Source organism: Aspergillus wentii, assembly GCF_001890725.1.
Source record: "Aspergillus wentii DTO 134E9 unplaced genomic scaffold ASPWEscaffold_9, whole genome shotgun sequence".
Taxonomy (NCBI): Eukaryota; Fungi; Ascomycota; class Eurotiomycetes; order Eurotiales; family Aspergillaceae; genus Aspergillus; species Aspergillus wentii.
In genome coordinates, this window is record NW_024467840.1 from 898,790 (window position 1) to 916,055 (window position 17,266).

At 47.2% G+C, this 17,266-nt stretch overlaps 5 protein-coding genes across 5 annotated transcripts; 1 reads left to right on the forward strand and 4 right to left on the reverse strand.

Annotated features, from left to right (window-relative positions):
• Positions 1-1,999: 1,999 nt before the first annotated feature.
• ASPWEDRAFT_121427 (putative ABC transporter) lies at positions 2,000-7,017 on the forward strand (the record flags this gene model as incomplete). Its single annotated transcript, XM_040829078.1, has 15 exons — positions 2,000-2,335; positions 2,387-2,558; positions 2,604-3,507; positions 3,556-3,678; positions 3,726-3,824; positions 3,873-3,997; positions 4,053-4,100; positions 4,151-4,817; positions 4,870-4,947; positions 4,997-5,558; positions 5,612-5,863; positions 5,917-6,206; positions 6,256-6,709; positions 6,779-6,823; positions 6,886-7,017. 15 exons carry the CDS (start codon positions 2,000-2,002, stop codon positions 7,015-7,017), a joined length of 4,287 nt encoding a protein of 1,428 aa, XP_040684108.1.
• Positions 7,018-7,333: 316 nt separating this feature from the next.
• ASPWEDRAFT_55020 (uncharacterized protein) lies at positions 7,334-9,117 on the reverse strand (the record flags this gene model as incomplete). The annotated part of the gene is made up of 2 exons (XM_040838140.1): positions 7,334-8,453; positions 8,534-9,117. The coding sequence occupies 2 exons, from the start codon at positions 9,115-9,117 to the stop codon at positions 7,334-7,336; spliced, it is 1,704 nt and encodes a 567-aa protein (XP_040684109.1).
• A 742-nt stretch (positions 9,118-9,859) lies between these two features.
• gmdA (putative general amidase GmdA) lies at positions 9,860-11,784 on the reverse strand (the record flags this gene model as incomplete). Its single annotated transcript, XM_040829024.1, has 5 exons — positions 9,860-9,984; positions 10,036-10,450; positions 10,512-10,559; positions 10,622-11,455; positions 11,509-11,784. The coding sequence occupies 5 exons, from the start codon at positions 11,782-11,784 to the stop codon at positions 9,860-9,862; spliced, it is 1,698 nt and encodes a 565-aa protein (XP_040684110.1).
• Positions 11,785-11,853: 69 nt separating this feature from the next.
• ASPWEDRAFT_711356 (uncharacterized protein) lies at positions 11,854-14,780 on the reverse strand. The gene is made up of 8 exons (XM_040839162.1): positions 14,601-14,780; positions 13,784-14,540; positions 13,532-13,732; positions 13,381-13,470; positions 13,278-13,328; positions 13,110-13,228; positions 12,033-13,053; positions 11,854-11,974 (listed from the first exon to the last, which is right to left on the reverse strand). The coding sequence occupies exons 1-7, from the start codon at positions 14,750-14,752 to the stop codon at positions 12,156-12,158; spliced, it is 2,268 nt and encodes a 755-aa protein (XP_040684111.1). The 5' UTR covers positions 14,753-14,780; the 3' UTR covers positions 11,854-11,974; positions 12,033-12,155.
• Positions 14,781-15,086: 306 nt separating this feature from the next.
• Positions 15,087-17,230, reverse strand: ASPWEDRAFT_55022 (putative monooxygenase; the record flags this gene model as incomplete). Its single annotated transcript, XM_040838141.1, has 6 exons — positions 15,087-15,937; positions 15,984-16,126; positions 16,174-16,491; positions 16,541-16,824; positions 16,875-16,954; positions 17,002-17,230. The coding sequence occupies 6 exons, from the start codon at positions 17,228-17,230 to the stop codon at positions 15,087-15,089; spliced, it is 1,905 nt and encodes a 634-aa protein (XP_040684112.1).
• Between the last annotated feature and the right edge of the window lie 36 nt (positions 17,231-17,266).

Sequence of the window (17,266 nt, forward strand, 5' to 3'; positions counted from 1 at the left end):
ATTTAGCAGTGATGCTGAGACTCGTGAATGGCGCATGTTTTCCTAAGCGTCGCGGTGCTATCTCGAGCCGTATCACCAGAAAGGTAGGGCATTTTGTAGCTGTCAGTCGTCGAGGAAAACCTTGAGTAAAAATAAGCAGCTGGGTAGGGGTAATTCCATCTAGTATATAGTAGCCTACTAGGAGGTTAACATGAAGATCCGCAAGGCATCTTTTTGAGTCACTTACCTTTATTGCAAGAGACAATTCAGTGGCACAGAGAGCATGGAGAGAGTGGAAAGAAAGTCTGTTGTTTTTTCAAACAGATACTGCTGGAAGATGAGTTGTTGTTGAAATATGGGGTGCCCTAGTCACGGCCTGAGGCAGAACAAGGCAGACCTTCTTTCTCGACTCGACTTCTTCTTTTCTTCTTCGCTAACTCAACCCACAACTCGACAGCAGCACTGTCAGCCAACTGCCATTATCATTATTTTGATGAACAAGATGGCTCGATGCAAAGCTCGATGACAATGGCCTGGAGTTTCCTAGGATAGCTCTGCCACGTTAAACCAATCGCTAGTTTTGGCATGAGCAACCAGGTGGGATGCGCTTTTTTAATACGAGCACTACTCTTGGCTTATGAAAGAATTTACTGCAGCACTAAGCAGTCTTACTACATGATATGGCTAATGCTTGGACCCTGCATGTTCTGTATACCTACTCTCTACTGACAAATGTCTTTTAGGTTTCCCACAGTCGCCTCGAGAATTATAACCGATAAGCACAATGCCAGCATGAGTCACCACTGGAGAGCAGGCTACATATATACCAGGACAAACTACAGTTATTATCGATGAGTTGGGATATTCTTAGCGAAGGGTTGTCTCGAGCAGAAGACGGAACATCCAGAAGCAAGATGAGCTGATCGGATGACCAAAAGTCGCCATGTGGTGTAACGCAACTAAATTTCATTCTCAGTCAGGTATTATAAAATGTCCCATGGGCGCCATCTTATCTCATCTCGTATGAAAGCTCTAGGCAGAGTCATATCCTTCAGACTGCAACCTTATGCATACCACCAAATACCGGCATATTCGATGGAAATAAACCTGTTCTATGATTCCATTGGATCGGACGAAAAAGTACCGATGAGACCGAAAGCCTTCGGTATACTACTTGGTCCGTCTCCGAATATCAATACGAGGTAGGCTCGGTTGTCGTCACCAATGCGATTTGATAGAAGTAGGTTGTCAGCCCTGGTGTGCTATCTTGCCTTATGCTACATCACAATCGGGCATCTCTTCAAACCTAAATTTACAACTCTTTATGAGCTCGAATATTAGAAATCAACACGACTTATCCCTTGCATCGTCGGAGTTCCCGCAAGTGATGACTTCATAGTGACCGTTCCCGAACTTACCGCATCCGCAAACGTGGACCATATACGCCAGAACCAGACCTTAGAGAACTTGCTTGAAAAAACACCATAACAGGCTCATGCATCTCACGTAACGACCGGGCATCGGGTTTTGCACCACCCGAGATGAGCTTTTGCCAAATCGCTCGTCGTGCTCAAGGTTTTCTATCAGTATACATCCGACAGGCACGAGGACTAGATTCTTTTATGCGCAAATAATCCAGAACTTTCATTCCCCGCAATATGCTTTATCTTTGGTTCATATAAATCACGTTGAAATTATCTTCTTTTGCTGTAGCCTGATACTTCAGGGAAGATTGGTGCTATAAGAGTATTACTTAACGCATATTTGAGTCTCTAGGATTTCAGCTCTTCATGAATGCCAGCTGTCTGTTTCATATTGAAACCTATTCATCATGAAAACTCACAGGGACGTTGAGAACAGCGAGGCCATAGGCCCTCAGGAACCACATTCTGCTCAAGGCTCTGCCTATTCAACTTCAACTGCAGCTTCTTCGAACTCGATCCAAATCGAGCCAATCAACAGCCGACATTCAAGTGGAATTGGTAATGAAAGCTTTCCCAAGTCACAAGTTGAAAGGCAAATGTCAGAAGATGATGCCATGCGCATTCTTTCTCACCGGCGCAGCCATCCATCTGGCCACGGCGAAGAAGAAGATCTGGAACAAGTAGGAAGGCTGATCTCTCGAATGTTTGGTCAAGAGAGAAGGGCAAACTCCGAGGAAGAAAAGACAAGACATGTTGGTGTTGTATGGAAGAATCTTACAGTGAAAGGTGTAGGTCTGGGGGCGGCTCTCCAGCCTACGAATGGAGATGTTTTCCTCGGTATACCAAGACTTATCAAGGGACTTTTCACCCGGGGAGGGAAAGGTGCTGGGTCGGGAAAGCCTCCCATACGGACTATCCTGGATGACTTTACGGTATTCGGATCCTATAATTTTTTTCTTTATTTGAACTGACATCTACAACAGGGATGTGTTCGTCCAGGTGAGATGCTTCTCGTTCTTGGTCGTCCTGGTTCTGGGTGCTCGACCTTTTTGAAAGTACTCGGTAATCAAAGAAATGGATATGAAAGTATCGAGGGAGATGTGCATTATGGGGGAACGGATTCCAAGACTATGGCACATAAATATCGCTCGGAAGGTAATGAACTTTTCATGAATCTTTGAGCAACTGCTGACTTTACAGTGCTGTATAACCCTGAGGATGATCTACATTATGCAACCTTGACTGTGCGAGATACATTATCCTTTGCACTGAAAAGCCGAACACCAGATAAATCCTCCCGTATTCCTGGTGAAACTCGAAAAGAATATCAACAGACCTTCCTTTCTGCGATTGCCAAGCTATTCTGGATCGAACATGCACTAGGCACGAAGGTCGGCAATGAACTAATCCGTGGGGTTTCTGGTGGCGAAAAGAAACGTGTATCGATCGGTGAAGCTATGGTGACCAAGGCGAGTACTCAGTGCTGGGATAACTCAACCAGAGGCCTTGATGCGAGTACAGCTCTTGAATACGTGCAGAGTTTGAGGAGCCTGACAAACACTGCCAATGTATCCACCCTGGTAGCGCTCTATCAAGCCTCTGAAAACCTATATAATCTTTTCGACAAGGTTATCCTGATAGAGGATGGAAAATGCGCATATTTTGGTCCCACGAGACATGCAAAAGCTTACTTTGAGCGCCTTGGATTTGTATGCCCGCCTCGATGGACAACGCCGGATTTCCTCACATCTGTCAGCGACCAGCATGCAAGACAGGTTAAGAGCGGATGGGAAGATCGAATCCCTCGATCTGCAGATGATTTCCAAAAGATATACCGCAGAAGCGACATCCTCAAGGAAACCCTTGCAGATATCGAGGACTTTGAAGAAGATGTCAAGTCCCAAGAACAGGAAAAAGAAGCTGCCAGACAGAGCCACCCGAAGAGAAACTACACCATATCCTTTTACAAACAGGTTGCCATTCTGACTCACCGGCAGTTCCTCATCATGTTTGGTGATAAAAAGTCGTTGTTTGGGAAATGGGGGTTGTTACTCTTCCAGGCGCTCATTGTAGGGAGTTTATTCTATAATCTCCCTCCTACGAGGTTAGTCCAGATGCATTTATGAATGGGTGTCAGCTAATATTGTTTCAGTGGTGGTGTCTTTACGAGAGGAGGCGTCATGTTCTTGATCCTCTTGTTCAATGCCCTGCTCGCAATGGCAGAACTCACAATTGCCTTTGATAGCAGGCCAATCTTATTGAAACACAAGAGTTTGTAAGTATTCTGCCTTCTATTTTTACGTGCAATACTTACAGAATCAGCTCATTCTATCGCCCCTCTGCTTATGCACTGGCCCAAGTTGTGGTTGATGTACCGCAAGTGTTCATACAGGTTTTAATTTTTGACTTGGTTGTATATTTGTACGAACCCAGAGTCCATTAAGCTATGAAGAGACTGACTGTTCTTAGTATGGCGAATCTTTCAAGAACAGCCTCGCAGTTCTTCATCAACTACCTTTTTATTTTCATACTCACCATGACTATGTATTCTTTCTTCCGGGCTCTTGGGGCACTCTGTGCATCACTTGATGTTGGTATGTCAAACATGAGGTTCTTTTATATAGTACCCTGCTTACTTTGAATATATAGCTACGCGTATTACCGGTGTTGCGATACAGGCTTTGATTGTCTATACAGGTAGGTATGTCGCTTTTCATAAAGTACCACGACTAACGTCTTTCATTCAGGCTATCTTATTCCACCCTGGAAAATGCATCCGTGGTTCAAATGGCTCATTTGGATAAACCCCGTCCAATATGCCTTTGAAGCATTAATGGCAAATGAGTTCTACAATCTAGACATCAAGTGCGAGGCACCATCTATAGTCCCAGATGGTCCTAATGCAGTAGCTTCTCATCAAAGTTGTACGATCCAGGGAAGTGACCCAGACCAACTGATTGTCCGAGGAGCGAGCTATATTGAAGCAGCCTACACATATTCCCGCGCTCATCTATGGCGAAACTTTGGGATCATCATAGCATTCTTCATTCTTTTTGTTGCGCTGACAATGCTGGGGATGGAAATACAGAAACCCAATAAAGGAGGCAGTGCAGTTACTGTGTTTAAACGGGGTGAAGTGCCACGGGAAGTCGAGGATGCATTCAACAATAAAGAGCGTCCAAAGGACATTGAGACAGGCGAGAAGAATGCTGCCGTTTCTGACGTGAGCAAGACTGGATCAGATAGCTCTGATGAGAAAGTCCAGGGTATTGCCCAGAATACAGCCATCTTCACATGGCAACATGTCAACTATACCATACCCTATGAAAATGGGCAGAGAAAGCTCTTGGATGATGTCCAGGGCTACGTCAAGCCGGGTCGACTTACTGCTCTTATGGGTGCTTCTGGTGCAGGGTTAGTATTGTCCTGGTATACAAATTGTCGATGGATTTGCTGATTCTGGTAGAAAAACAACACTACTCAACACCCTCGCACAACGGATAAATTTCGGTGTAGTGACAGGCAGCTTTCTCGTTGATGGAAAGTGAGTGCATTGCGACTGGCTGTTGAGGAGTGATTGCTTACAATGACAGGCCTCTCCCAAGAAGCTTCCAACGAGCAACAGGCTTCGCTGAACAGATGGACATCCACGAGCCCACTGCAACTGTCAGGGAGTCACTGCAGTTTTCAGCACTCCTTCGCCAACCCAAAGAAGTTCCTCTGCAGGAGAAATACGATTACTGCGAGAAGGTCATAGATCTACTAGAAATGCGACAGATCGCCGGTGCGACAGTCGGCAAGACGGGCTCTGGCCTGAACCAGGAGCAGCGCAAGAAACTCACCATCGCAGTTGAACTGGCAAGTAAGCCAGAGCTGTTGCTCTTCTTAGACGAACCGACGTCGGGTCTGGATTCTCTCGCTGCCTTCAATATTGTTCGTTTTCTTCGACGGCTAGCGGACGCTGGACAGGCTATTCTATGTACAATCCACCAGCCGTCTGCAGTTTTGTTTGAGGAATTTGACGATTTGCTTCTTCTGAAGAGTGGAGGAAAGGTCGTTTATAATGGTGAATTAGGGTCGGACTCGAAGACGCTCATTGATTACTTTGAGCAGAATGGTGGCAAGAAGTGCCCGCCGCATGCGAATCCTGCAGAGGTATGCCAACCCCTACCCATCCTGATGAATCTGCTAATCCAATTGTTTATTAGTATATGCTCGAAGTCATCGGCGCTGGAAATCCCGACTACAAAGGACAAGATTGGTCTGAGGTCTGGGCCAAATCCAAAGAGTGCAAGCAACTCTCGGAGGACATCGAGGCCATCATCAACTCTCGTCGTGGTAGACAAGGCGAGGAGAAGAAGTCGGATAGCCGTGAATTCGCCATGCCTCTCGCTACGCAGATAGTGACGGTTACTAAGCGTGCTTTTGTTGCCTACTGGAGGAGCCCTGAATATAACATTGTATGCAGCCCCTAAGCTTCGATACGGGCTGAATTGAGCTGACCTTCGCACAGGGAAAATTCATGCTTCATATCATTACAGGCCTCTTCAACACATTCACCTTCTGGCATTTGGGAAACAGTTATATCGATATGCAATCTCGGCTGTTTTCAATCTTCATGACTCTAACAATCGCCCCGCCTTTGATTCAGCAACTTCAGCCACGATTTCTCCATTTCCGCAGTCTATACGAATCACGAGAGTCTAGCTCAAAGATATATTCATGGACCGCATTTGTGACGAGTGCCATTCTCCCAGAATTCCCGTACTCGATTGTTGCTGGCTCCATCTACTTCAACTGCTGGTGAGCTAACATCCTACATAAAACTGCTCTGCCTACTCACACAATTCAGGTACTGGGGCGTCTGGTTCCCCCGCGACTCCTTCCGATCCGGCTACACCTGGATGCTCCTAATGCTCTTCGAACTATTCTACGTCAGCATGGGCCAATTCATCGCCGCGTTCGCCCCAAACGAGCTCTTCGCCTCCCTCCTCGTCCCCACATTCTTCACCTTCGTCATCTCCTTCTGTGGCGTCGTAGTCCCATACTTCGCCCTCCCTCGTTTCTGGCAATCCTGGATGTACTGGCTCACGCCGTTCCACTATCTCCTAGAAGGATTCCTGGGCGTTGCCGTCCATGGTGTACCCGTGCGTTGTGTGGATAGGGAGGAGTCGAGGTTTACTCCACCTCCCGGCCAGACTTGCCAGGAGTATGCTGGGCCCTTTGCGGATCAGAAGGGGGGTTATGTCCGTGAAGTGGCGGGTGGGATGTGTTCATTCTGCCAGTATTCGAATGGTGATCAATTCGTATGTCCTTCCTCTCTTGGTCTTACGTCGCTGTCGACAAGGTTAGGAAGTTGGCTAATGTTTGTATAGGCTGCTAGCTTCAACGTATTCTACGACCACAAATGGCGGAATTATGTACGTCACTGCAATCTTTTCGAGTTCGTCTACCGGACCAGGCAAAGGCTAATCTGTCATAGGGAATCTTCTTTGGTTATGTGATATTCAACTTTGCCATTGTGTTTGGGTTCTCGTGGCTCTATCTTCATGGCGCCCGGGACTTGTCGCGGTGGATCAGCGCACGGAAGACGAGAAAGAACACAAAGCAGTGAGAATATATCTTATTGCAGGCTTTAATGAGAGGTTTAGCTAAGTTGTATATTATGCCTCCAGGGCATGACCATTTGCGTATTATCATGTGTGAACATATAAGATTCGAAGATAATAACTCAACTAATATTGATAGTATGTTGATTTGACACTGTACAGATATTACAGAACAGGTCTTGATAGATGTAAATATGTACAGTAAATCCATTGAGATACAACCCCCAATGCACATAGCCTCCTGACTCCCAGCCATTGAGCTAGGAGATCAGAACATGGAAGAGAAAGCCTTAAAAATAGCAAGAAAATTGAACGCCGAAGCTATGTACCGGAGCAAGATGGAGGAGGCGTCGGTCCCGAAGGGGGAGCAAGGTTAGACACGTTAAGAGACTGGTTGGAGTTCCAGGTGTTGCTGTTGGAGGGGCCAGAGGAGCTTTGAGCCGTCGAAGGACTACCGGCTCCTTCGCTCGCGTGATTTCCATTCATCAACCGGGGACGCTTGGCTTGGGGACCATCCGGGTTGGGGCTTCGACTGGCTTCGTTGTTGATATAAGGCGAGGGATTTTGGCTTGGGGGTGCGGATGTACCTCCACCTGTGTAGGGAGAGGATTGGTCGGGGCTCAGGGCGACGGGAGGCTGCAATGCCGTTGGCCGGCTGGAGCTGCCTGCTTCCTCGACGCGTGGTCTAGTAGCACTATCTGCGTAGGTGGGATCTTCCACGGCCGTGTTTGCGTATCCCACGCCGATGCGTCCCATGCTTCTATCGTGCATCACAACGCGCTTCCACTTGGATACTACGCTGTCGTAGTCCCATCGGGGGGAGTTGGGGTTGATGTGGCTTTCCTTCGCGTCCAATTCCCTGGCGACATCCCGTGGTAACGGAAGCGTGTCTGGCGGGAAGAGGGCAAATTCTCGGGGCCATTGGCAGGAACCCAATCTCTCGACTTGGGCGCGAAGCTGGTTAGCTTCCTGCTGCACACGGGCCAGCTGTTCATCCGAGGATTTGCGCTTCTCCATCTCACGGGCAAATGCTCTGGTAATCTCAAGCTGCCATGCCTCTTGTTTTGCTCCCGGAGAAAGAGACGCCCAGTGCTTAAAAGCCAGCTCGAGATGCCTCAGGCTCATGTCTTCATGTTGCTGTGCATTTCGACTGATCATGCTTGAGTCGAGACCTATGCCTGGGTTCCCAGACCGAGAGGCGTTCGGAGATTCCGAGGAAATCTGATCGGACTGCCACTGCTCGATCTTAGCACGGAGAGCTTGTCGAACAATATCCAGATGCTCAATTCCTGGAGGCGAGAGAGGAAACGATGACGGTGACGGGAAAGGAGCGGTAGCGAATAAACTTGGCGGAGGAGGTAGCAATTGGAGACACAGTGAAGGGAATGTTTGAGACTGAATATCAAATTCAAAGGGATTCATTCGAGGCCGCATATTTGAGCTGCTATAGGTGCGCAATGTTAGCCTATCTCATCATCTCAAATTCACTATAAGGAAAACGTAGGCGTGTCTGATACGTACGTTGCAGCTTTGATATTATCCAATACTTCTCGCAATGCCAGCTCCAGGGCCCTCAATGTATCCGGACTACTGGCAGTACTACCTCTGCTCGCATAATCAGGAAGGTTGATACCCGCCTGCTTGGGCTGTTGCGACGACTTGGACGAAAACCGCGAAGAAGGACCAAGGGAATTCGCCTGCGGAAACCCCGGACTGGGGATATCATTGATGACCCCGGTCGCATGCCATGTAGGCGTGTTGAACATCATGCGAACCGAGCCAGTTTTCGATTTCCCATTCTCCCCTTCCGACTGTCCTTTACCCAGTTCGCGCTCTGGGCTATCTCGTTTGCTAGACGAGGTGCGTGCCTGTCGTCGAGTGATACCGCTTCGAATGCGCCGGATCTCTTCGACATTGTGAAGGCCATCTGGCTTCTTCTTGAAGAGAAATTGATCCAAGTGTCGACCCAGGGAAGACGAAGTGAAGGCCTGCTTGCAGTATTGGCATTTTCGGTCTTTGGCGGTCGCGCCCTTTGTACCCTGGTCTTCCCCTCCTGCGGAGTCCTCGGGGGTTTCGGTTGGACGAGGAGGGTCTGATTCTTCCATGTTGCACGACAGAGACGCGAGGAAGGACTTTTGTTGCTGAGAGGAAACGTGGGTTCGTTGGGAGACGCGTGGTTGAGAGGCAAGGGAGACGAGACGGAGAGAGCGGATGTTTCTTGAGGTTGTTCTGCAGGATCAAATCAATCCATGACCAGAGACACGCGTTTGCAGAGATCGAGAATAAATCGCGACCAGGAAAACTCGGGTGACGATGGACACGGGGATCTGCAGATCGTGAGGGGGAGAGAAGGAGAAAGAAAGAAGAAAGGAAGATGCGAAGCGGACGGAAGTTCCAACGTGGTGATGATGGGATGTCTTGGCCAAGCTTTTGCGTGTGGGGAATCTGACAGTTTTCTTTCATCTCAACTTTCATGTCAAATATCTTCCCTATTTCTCGATCTGAAAGCACATTCATTATTTTATTAATCTGATTGTCTATATAAAAGAAAATCTCAGAGTTGGTGACATCAAAACAGTCTTGTTGAATCAACAGTGACGCTCCTCAACGTTATCATGAACAACACGAGGATGATCATCAGCTCAAAACCATCACACCATTGTACCACCATCACAATGATGGCGTGATAAATAAGCTGCTTACGTTCTTGTGTGGATATCTATTCCTAAAGGACGTTGCAACGGTCTCAAATTGGGATCAAGTGACGTTATGTTATACAGGACGCGCTATACAAATATTCTCCCGGGCAGACATCACAAATTCTGCAAAAAAAATACTCCCTCGAATTTATTTTTGATCCTTCTCGACCTCTGCACCAATATAATCAGCTAATGTCAGCATTTTCTCCTCTTGAAGCCGTCTTCCAATGAGCTGAAGTCCAACGGGAGCGCCATCATAGATTCCCGCATCATCTATAGATGTTATCAGCATAATCGAAAATTTCAATCCCAAGTGAAACTCACATTCATCCTGATTAGCTTTATCAATATCATTCAGAACCTCCATATTCTCCGGTACCACATCGACCCGTTTATCAACATGAGTCACTGGGATCACCACAGTCGTGTAATCCAGCACATTCACAAACGTCGTATATCCAACCGTGCCGTATTTACCAGGAATAGCAGCTGCATGGACAGCAACAGGACAGAGTACTCCATCTACTGGCCGGCCCGTGCCGGTCAGCTCCGCCGTGCTGTTCCAGTACTCCATGTAGAGCTTTTGGTACTCTCGCTTCTGCACATTCACCGCGGCAACTTCCTGTGCGTTCATCTGCGGTTTGCCCTGGGTTACTATGACTTGAGGAGCTAGGCTCTCGCCTGATAGCCCCAGATGATGGGTTATATCTGCTCCTCCGTCGAAGCCGTATGCTTTGGCCTGTTACTGTCAGTACGGTGTGTCCATCAAAGAGAAGTTTCCGGGGTTGCATAAAACGCACTGCTATTTCATCCGCGACGTCATGAGAAGGTGGGTTCCATTCGATCACCTGTTCCGGGCATGGTCAAAATTCGTCAAGGAAAACTCGTACTATAAGCTACGTCAACTTACCCTATGTCCCAACCGTTTGAGCGTGCTCTCCACCATTCCCATGGCCCGTGCAATAGGTGGATCAGGCTGGACCTGCTTATTGTGGCGTATTATCGCAAAGGAAAGCTTTGATGAGCCCGTTCTCGACTGCTCTATCAAAGCCTGTGTTTCCCGTTCAATATCATCCCGCCACGGAATCTCCAAAACAAGCGGATCATGAAACCAAGGCTGCTGACTGAGAATAGCCTTGAATAGTAATTTCACAGATTGCGCTGTTGTGGCGAGCGGCCCAAGGACTGACAAAATCGTACTCTGACCATCCATCGAGTTCGCCGCGCCCTCGTACGGTATTCTTCCAGCAGATGGACGGATTCCAAACAATCCATTGAACCCGCTGGGCGATCTTACAGACCCCCCTATATCTGAACCTATACCAGCTGGAGATCCTCTCAGTGCAATTAGAGCTCCTTCGCCACCAGAACTTCCCCCGGAGGAGAGGAGGCGGTTTCGGGGGTTAAAAGTGTACTGTATTATCCCGTTAATGGTTTCGCCACACATAAGAGTCGTCGGTACACTGGTCTTGCAATAAAGCACTGCTCCAAGTGCTCGAAGTTCCCTGGCTAACTCGCTCTCGAAAACAGCTCGTCGGGGGTCGTTTTTGATGCCCTGGAAGGTCCCGATCCATCCGACGTAACCCATTGTGGTCTCGACGCCTTTAATGTGGAATTGGTCTTTAAGACTGACAGGTAAGCCATGTAAAGGTCCAATAGGCTTCTTGTGCTCTGCGAAGTAGGCGTCTAGCCGTTTCGCATCTTCAATAGCTGAGTCGAAGAATATTTCGTGCAAACAGCTGACCTAGATTATCAGTAAGCAAGATGAAAAGAATAGCACAAGCCTAATTAACATACAAGTTGATGCGCGAGAGCAGCTCTGTGACAAAACGCCTCTGTCACCTCAACGGCAGTCCAGTTGCCTGTTGTCGTTTTATCCACAATCCCAACTGCATCAGTTTCGGTGATTTCTATTTCCCTTGCTTTGAGAAACTGTTGAATATAAGGGCCAGTGACATCTCGTAGTTCTGCCGGGGGAGGAATCGGTTCCTGAATTCTCCACTTTGGAGGGATAGCATCCAGGATAGATTGGCGTTTGGCCGCCCCCAAAGACTGCCAAGTGTTGACAGTCATGATGAATAATTGGATATGTATTGAGCTCTTTAAATGGAATTGATTAAAATAATTGGGGTCTTCAAAATAATGGCCGAGTCTCCTTTTATAGTGGAGTCATGTTGTTATCTGCGACTCGGCTCATGGATGGCCGAGATAGGTAACCGAGGAGGCGGGGTACGCGGGGCAATTTCGGGGCCGGAATTGGAGACTTGGAGACCTCGAATCAGCAGCTTCATTTGATAATTGGGGTCAGCATGTGAGTATACCTTTTGTCAATCTTTGTGATATCAAGGAATTGTTGATAAGTGCTTTTTAGCCCCAAGGTTAATCGGAACTCCTATCTTTCCCCAACAGCAATCTTGATAGACAGATATGACTATCCCGAAAGGTTAAAGTCCAGTTTTATCTTCCATCAAAAGAGTAAGAATAGAAGCAAACTTTCGACTAATGTCCCAGTGTCCAACTCGTTGGAGAATATCAACCAAGCCGCAGAGTGTACTCGACTCAGGCGTCTGAGGACGTGTTGGCTTGAGACCATTTGCTTCAAAGAGCAGCCTCTGGGTATTGATTCCCATTTTCGTCAACTCAGGGAAATCCACCGCTTGGTGGGAAGTGTCAGAGTCAGCGGAAGCGAATTTGGTATAGCAGAACCAGACGATTGCTGTACGGAATACTATTCGAGGGACGTGTATTGCTGGTTCGGTTCCCAGTCTCATCATCTCGAGGTTGCGGAGGATCAGGGCACCGTGTAAAGCGCATCTGCGGCCATTTCTTGAGCAAGCCCATTCACGGGCATAGTCAACGTGTCGTTGTGCTTCGTCGAAACCCTCTTTGCCGAGAGCTAGCTCGAGGTGATTGAAATCCACGTATAGAGAAATGAAGATGAAGTGCCACAGCACCTGTAGGCAATAAGGGTCTGCTGCTCTGCTTTCCTTGGATTTGAGATGTGAATTGTAAAATTGTACCAATGACTCGTATTTTTTGGACATGTCGAGGCTGTCTGTGCTTCTATCTTCGGCAATAGAGGCTGCAATCTCTTCAAGCTCGATATACCTAGAAAGTCCGGATGAAAATAAGCTTGCTTGGTTATATGTTTGGCGGCGTTCAGAAGGGGCTGACGTCGATGATCGATTTTTCATAATCTTGCACCATTCACCAGCTGTCGGTGCCGTCCAAAGGCTATCTTCAGCAATATTTGGTTTCTTAGATGGAGTGTGTCTGATGAATGGTTCTGTAAGAAACAGCTCCGAAACTTCAACATCATGTATGTGAATTCCCGCAACAAGACTGTATACAAAAACATTAGCAATTGATTATATCGATTTATTGCTGGCCAAGCTCACCGGTTCCACTCCTCTGCGCGAATCCATGTCTTCCACGCCTTTTCTGGATTCTCTGCGAGTTCGTCATACACAATATTATCGGTTACTTGCTTTCTCTTTGGTGCGTGACACCTTGACCACTAATGATTGATTTAGTTTATAGTCCAATATTTGATCATATCAACTTACTGCAACAAAAGTGCCATGGAAAGTATGCACCGTCAGTAGGTCTTTTGGTCTCTATTCCATAGCATCAATCAAGTATTCATTCCGTAAGAGACGGTTCACTTACTTCAGACAATAGACCGAACGTCTGGCCAATGAGAGCTGCTTGAATCATGGCCATAGCCTCAGCCTCTCCACCAGATATGTATCTTTCCCACTGCAATTTTCAGTCAGTACTTTTCTAGAGACATTTCAAAGTCTTAGACAAAGATACGAACCGAAGCTAAAATAGCTTTATGGAGAGTCTCAAAAATCTTTATCCCCTGAGAAGTAGCATAGGAGGATCCCACAAACAAGCTTCCCACAGAGCAAATGGATATCAATAAAAGCGAGCTCTGAGCAGATGGTCGAAATGTCGGGGCATGCACAATTGGGAAAATAGGATCGAAGCGGGTAAAGTACATCTGAATGCATAGGTTCTGCTCTTATTAGACTTCAGAAGTATTATCGTAGATACTCCTCCAACTTACCAAAAAGTCAGTAGACGGGAGAGGCAAGGCAGGGACTTGCTGGTAGAGTTTATCAGCCAGACTCTCCCTGTATGCTTCGTCAACCTGTGTCTTTTCCGGTACGACATCAGGCGTATCATATCCGTTTTCAATGTCCCCTATAAACGTGAACCATTGCTGGCGAATGATGTCTTCTCGTCGCGTTGAGTCAATGCTTGTAGAAGGCTGGATAACGTAATTTGTCGCCTCGACATTATTTTGACTGTCGGGCTGCAGAAACCAGTTTGTGGTAGAAGCCATGATAGACGAGTTGAGAGCATTCAAATCAAAATCCTCACTAGCCAACCAAGCTGGAGGCAAGGATGCTGCATCAAAGTCCCAGATAGTTCCGTCATTAGAGCTTCCAACACCTATATCACCCATGTAAGAATCAACCCCTGTTCCAGGACCTGCGGTATTGAACAGTCCAGCATCTTGTGCGACGATCCCTGCTGAGTCCAAGTCGACGGCATTCCCGGGTAACCGGGCGAACAGAGGCAGTGCTTCTGACCTATTCCCAGCACAGGAAATGTTTTCACCAACATGCGAAGCTGGCTGCTGTAGAGGCTCAGCGATATCTCCATCCAAACCATGAAGAGAAGGTGGCACTGAATTGCGCATGATTTGACCAGACTGCTCCGAACCCGCCACCGTGTCTTCCGAAACAGAAGCCGCCTGGATTCTCACAGGCTGGGAACTGCGCAATTGATGACTTCTTGTATGTCGCAAAAGCGAGTCACTGTTAGATAGTCAGCTCATCCTAATCCTCTAACCAAAACACGAGTTTACGACAACTCACTGGCGACTAAACGCCCTCTCACACTCATCGCAAACAAACGGCTTTTCCCTGGTGTGCGTCCTAATATGTCTGGCAAGATGTTCATCTTTGGTGAATGACTGAGAGCACCAGGAACATGTGCGCTCTTTCCTGCTGCGGGTATTGCGAGGCATTGGGGCCCTTAGAGGGAGAGAGTCTGGGGTGCGGAGAAGGCGGATGTTTGGGGATGAGAAGATGTTGGGGGCACGCCGAAGTCAGGAATGGCCCCCATGTGGGGTATGCAAGTATCATACTTTCAGTCAACGAATACGATGCTCGATATAAAATTTTATAATGTTCGATTCTATAGAATATTTACTCGATATCCATTTTCCATGTGATTTGGAAAATGGATTCTCATTATTGGGTGTTGTGTAGAGAAATATACATTGAGGGGAGGATAAACATCTCGATAGAGTCAACAACAGTACCATCACATCTCAGCCCTGCTGATTGGCCCAATGTTGCTCAATAATACCTAATATCTCCTCCCTGAAGGTACGCAACTACCCCCAGAGCTGCACTTTTAAGATCCTCCTTATTGTCACACGCCGCAAACGTAAACCGATCAGGTCGAGCAATCACAAACCTGCTCCCTCGCAGCTCATTCCCAAGATAGTAAGGGTCATAACGCAATGCCTTTGGACGTCGATGGCATAGAGGGGAATTTGAAAACTCTTCTCCATTCGCAAGCCGGAATACAGAAGAAAGGTCTTGTCCTGCTGCTTCTGATGGATTGCACTGCATGTCCTCGACAATGAATGTCACTTCCTCAAGATGAAGCTCTCCTTTTGAGATATCTTCGATATCGGATATCTCCTCTCGAGCTTGTGTAAGTTCACTCAAGCTCTTGAGATAGACGAGGAGTTGGAATAGTCCCTTTTTATGTGGTCCGAAGATAACATCATCGGTAAAGAGGACATCACCAGCCGGCCGATCAACAGCTTTGCAGTATACCTGAGGAAGACACAAGCCGCCGCTATACTCCGGGATGAATGGCATTCCAGCTGAGTATTTGTACTGGACCATTTCGTTTCGGCCATCAAATTGTGACCGGCACAACCATGGAATCAGGCGTATGAGAAAGAAGTACCAATCACGTAAAAAGATCTTGATGGGATTACTCTCTGTCACGAACTGTCCGTTTTGGATGGTAGTTGAGAGGGATCGTTCGAGCTGCTGCTTGCGTTCTAAATACCAGGCGCTCAGGACTTTATCGTGATAGCTAGGCCCAAAGGGTTGAGGTCTGCAAAGTAATGCAAGACGCCATGCCAGAGATATAGCATCACGGAATCCAGATGCAATTCCTTGACCTCCAACTTTGAAGCATTAGCCCTGCTACATTTGAACCATTGTAAGACTTACACGGCGGAAAGACATGCGCTGCATCGCCGCATAAGACGACGCGGCCATGAGACCATCTGTTGCAACTCCGAGCTGCGAATCTAAACGGACGTGACCGGAGAACCTTGATACAGTCCTCAGGATATGTGATATCTTGCTTCAATCTAATAGAGTCAGCTGGTAATATCTCCTCCCGTTCAACCACACCTACCCATAGCGAGTACCCGGATGTGTGATATACGGAAAAACGACTTTTTTTATCATCTCAGGCTGTGCCATCTCTTCGCCATCTTCATCTTTCAATACAACAAATTCAAATCGCCATAGTCGGTCTGATGGTAAACCAAACCGCCCACAAACAGCAGGCCGTGTCGGATTACACAGAAACCGGAAACTAACTGGAAAGAAAAGATCGTAAACCTGCTCCGGGGTATACCCCAAAGACCAAAGTGGGAAATCAGGGTGTGTCTTTTCATTGGGCAATGATATCTTCCAGTTCAATGCCACCCATGTTTCATCGTAAAAGGCGCTGTCATGTATCAGTATTTTTGTAAATAAAAAAAATAACGCAGATGTACCGATGAGCCTGTTCCATTTTGATTCCCCGGGACTCGAGATAGTGCTTTCTCGTGAATCCGGTTTTACCATCAGCGCCAATAAAGAATCGCGATCGAACTTGCTTCCTGCTTCCTTGGGCATCAGAATAGCGACAGTATGTCCAGTCTCCATCTTCTGAAAGATAGTCAATTGTACAGCCTGATCTCAGCTCGCAGAATTCAGACGAAGCCATTGCTATTCTTAAATGTTTCTCCATTGCTGGCTGCTTGTGACAAAGGAAGCCCACATGGCCTGTACCTTGGGTCTTTTATGATATCGTTAAACGCGTTCTGAATTCAGTGAAGAATATCTTACCATCTCGAGATTTATTTCCGCAAAGGGTTTCTTGTCCAAGTTTGAATCAGTACCCCCGACGAACTGGAACCTTCCCATGCCTAAACGTGTTAGAAAATATACCTTCAACTGAAGATAGAGGACTAACACGACCCAATCTCAGTATAGATTGATTGGTAAATTCCAACCCCCTGAAGCAGACGAATTCCATCTTCATCTAGAGCAATTCCTCTCGGATCGGTAGTAATTTCGTCATGCTTTTCCAGGACAACATTGCGAATCGACATCTGACCAAGATAGGCCGACAGCATTGCCCCGGTTGGTCCACAACCACATATCACCACATCGGTGGTTTCGAATTCCTCTCTATGAGCCATGGTGCTGAAGACTAAGTGAGATGTGAGACGGTGGCA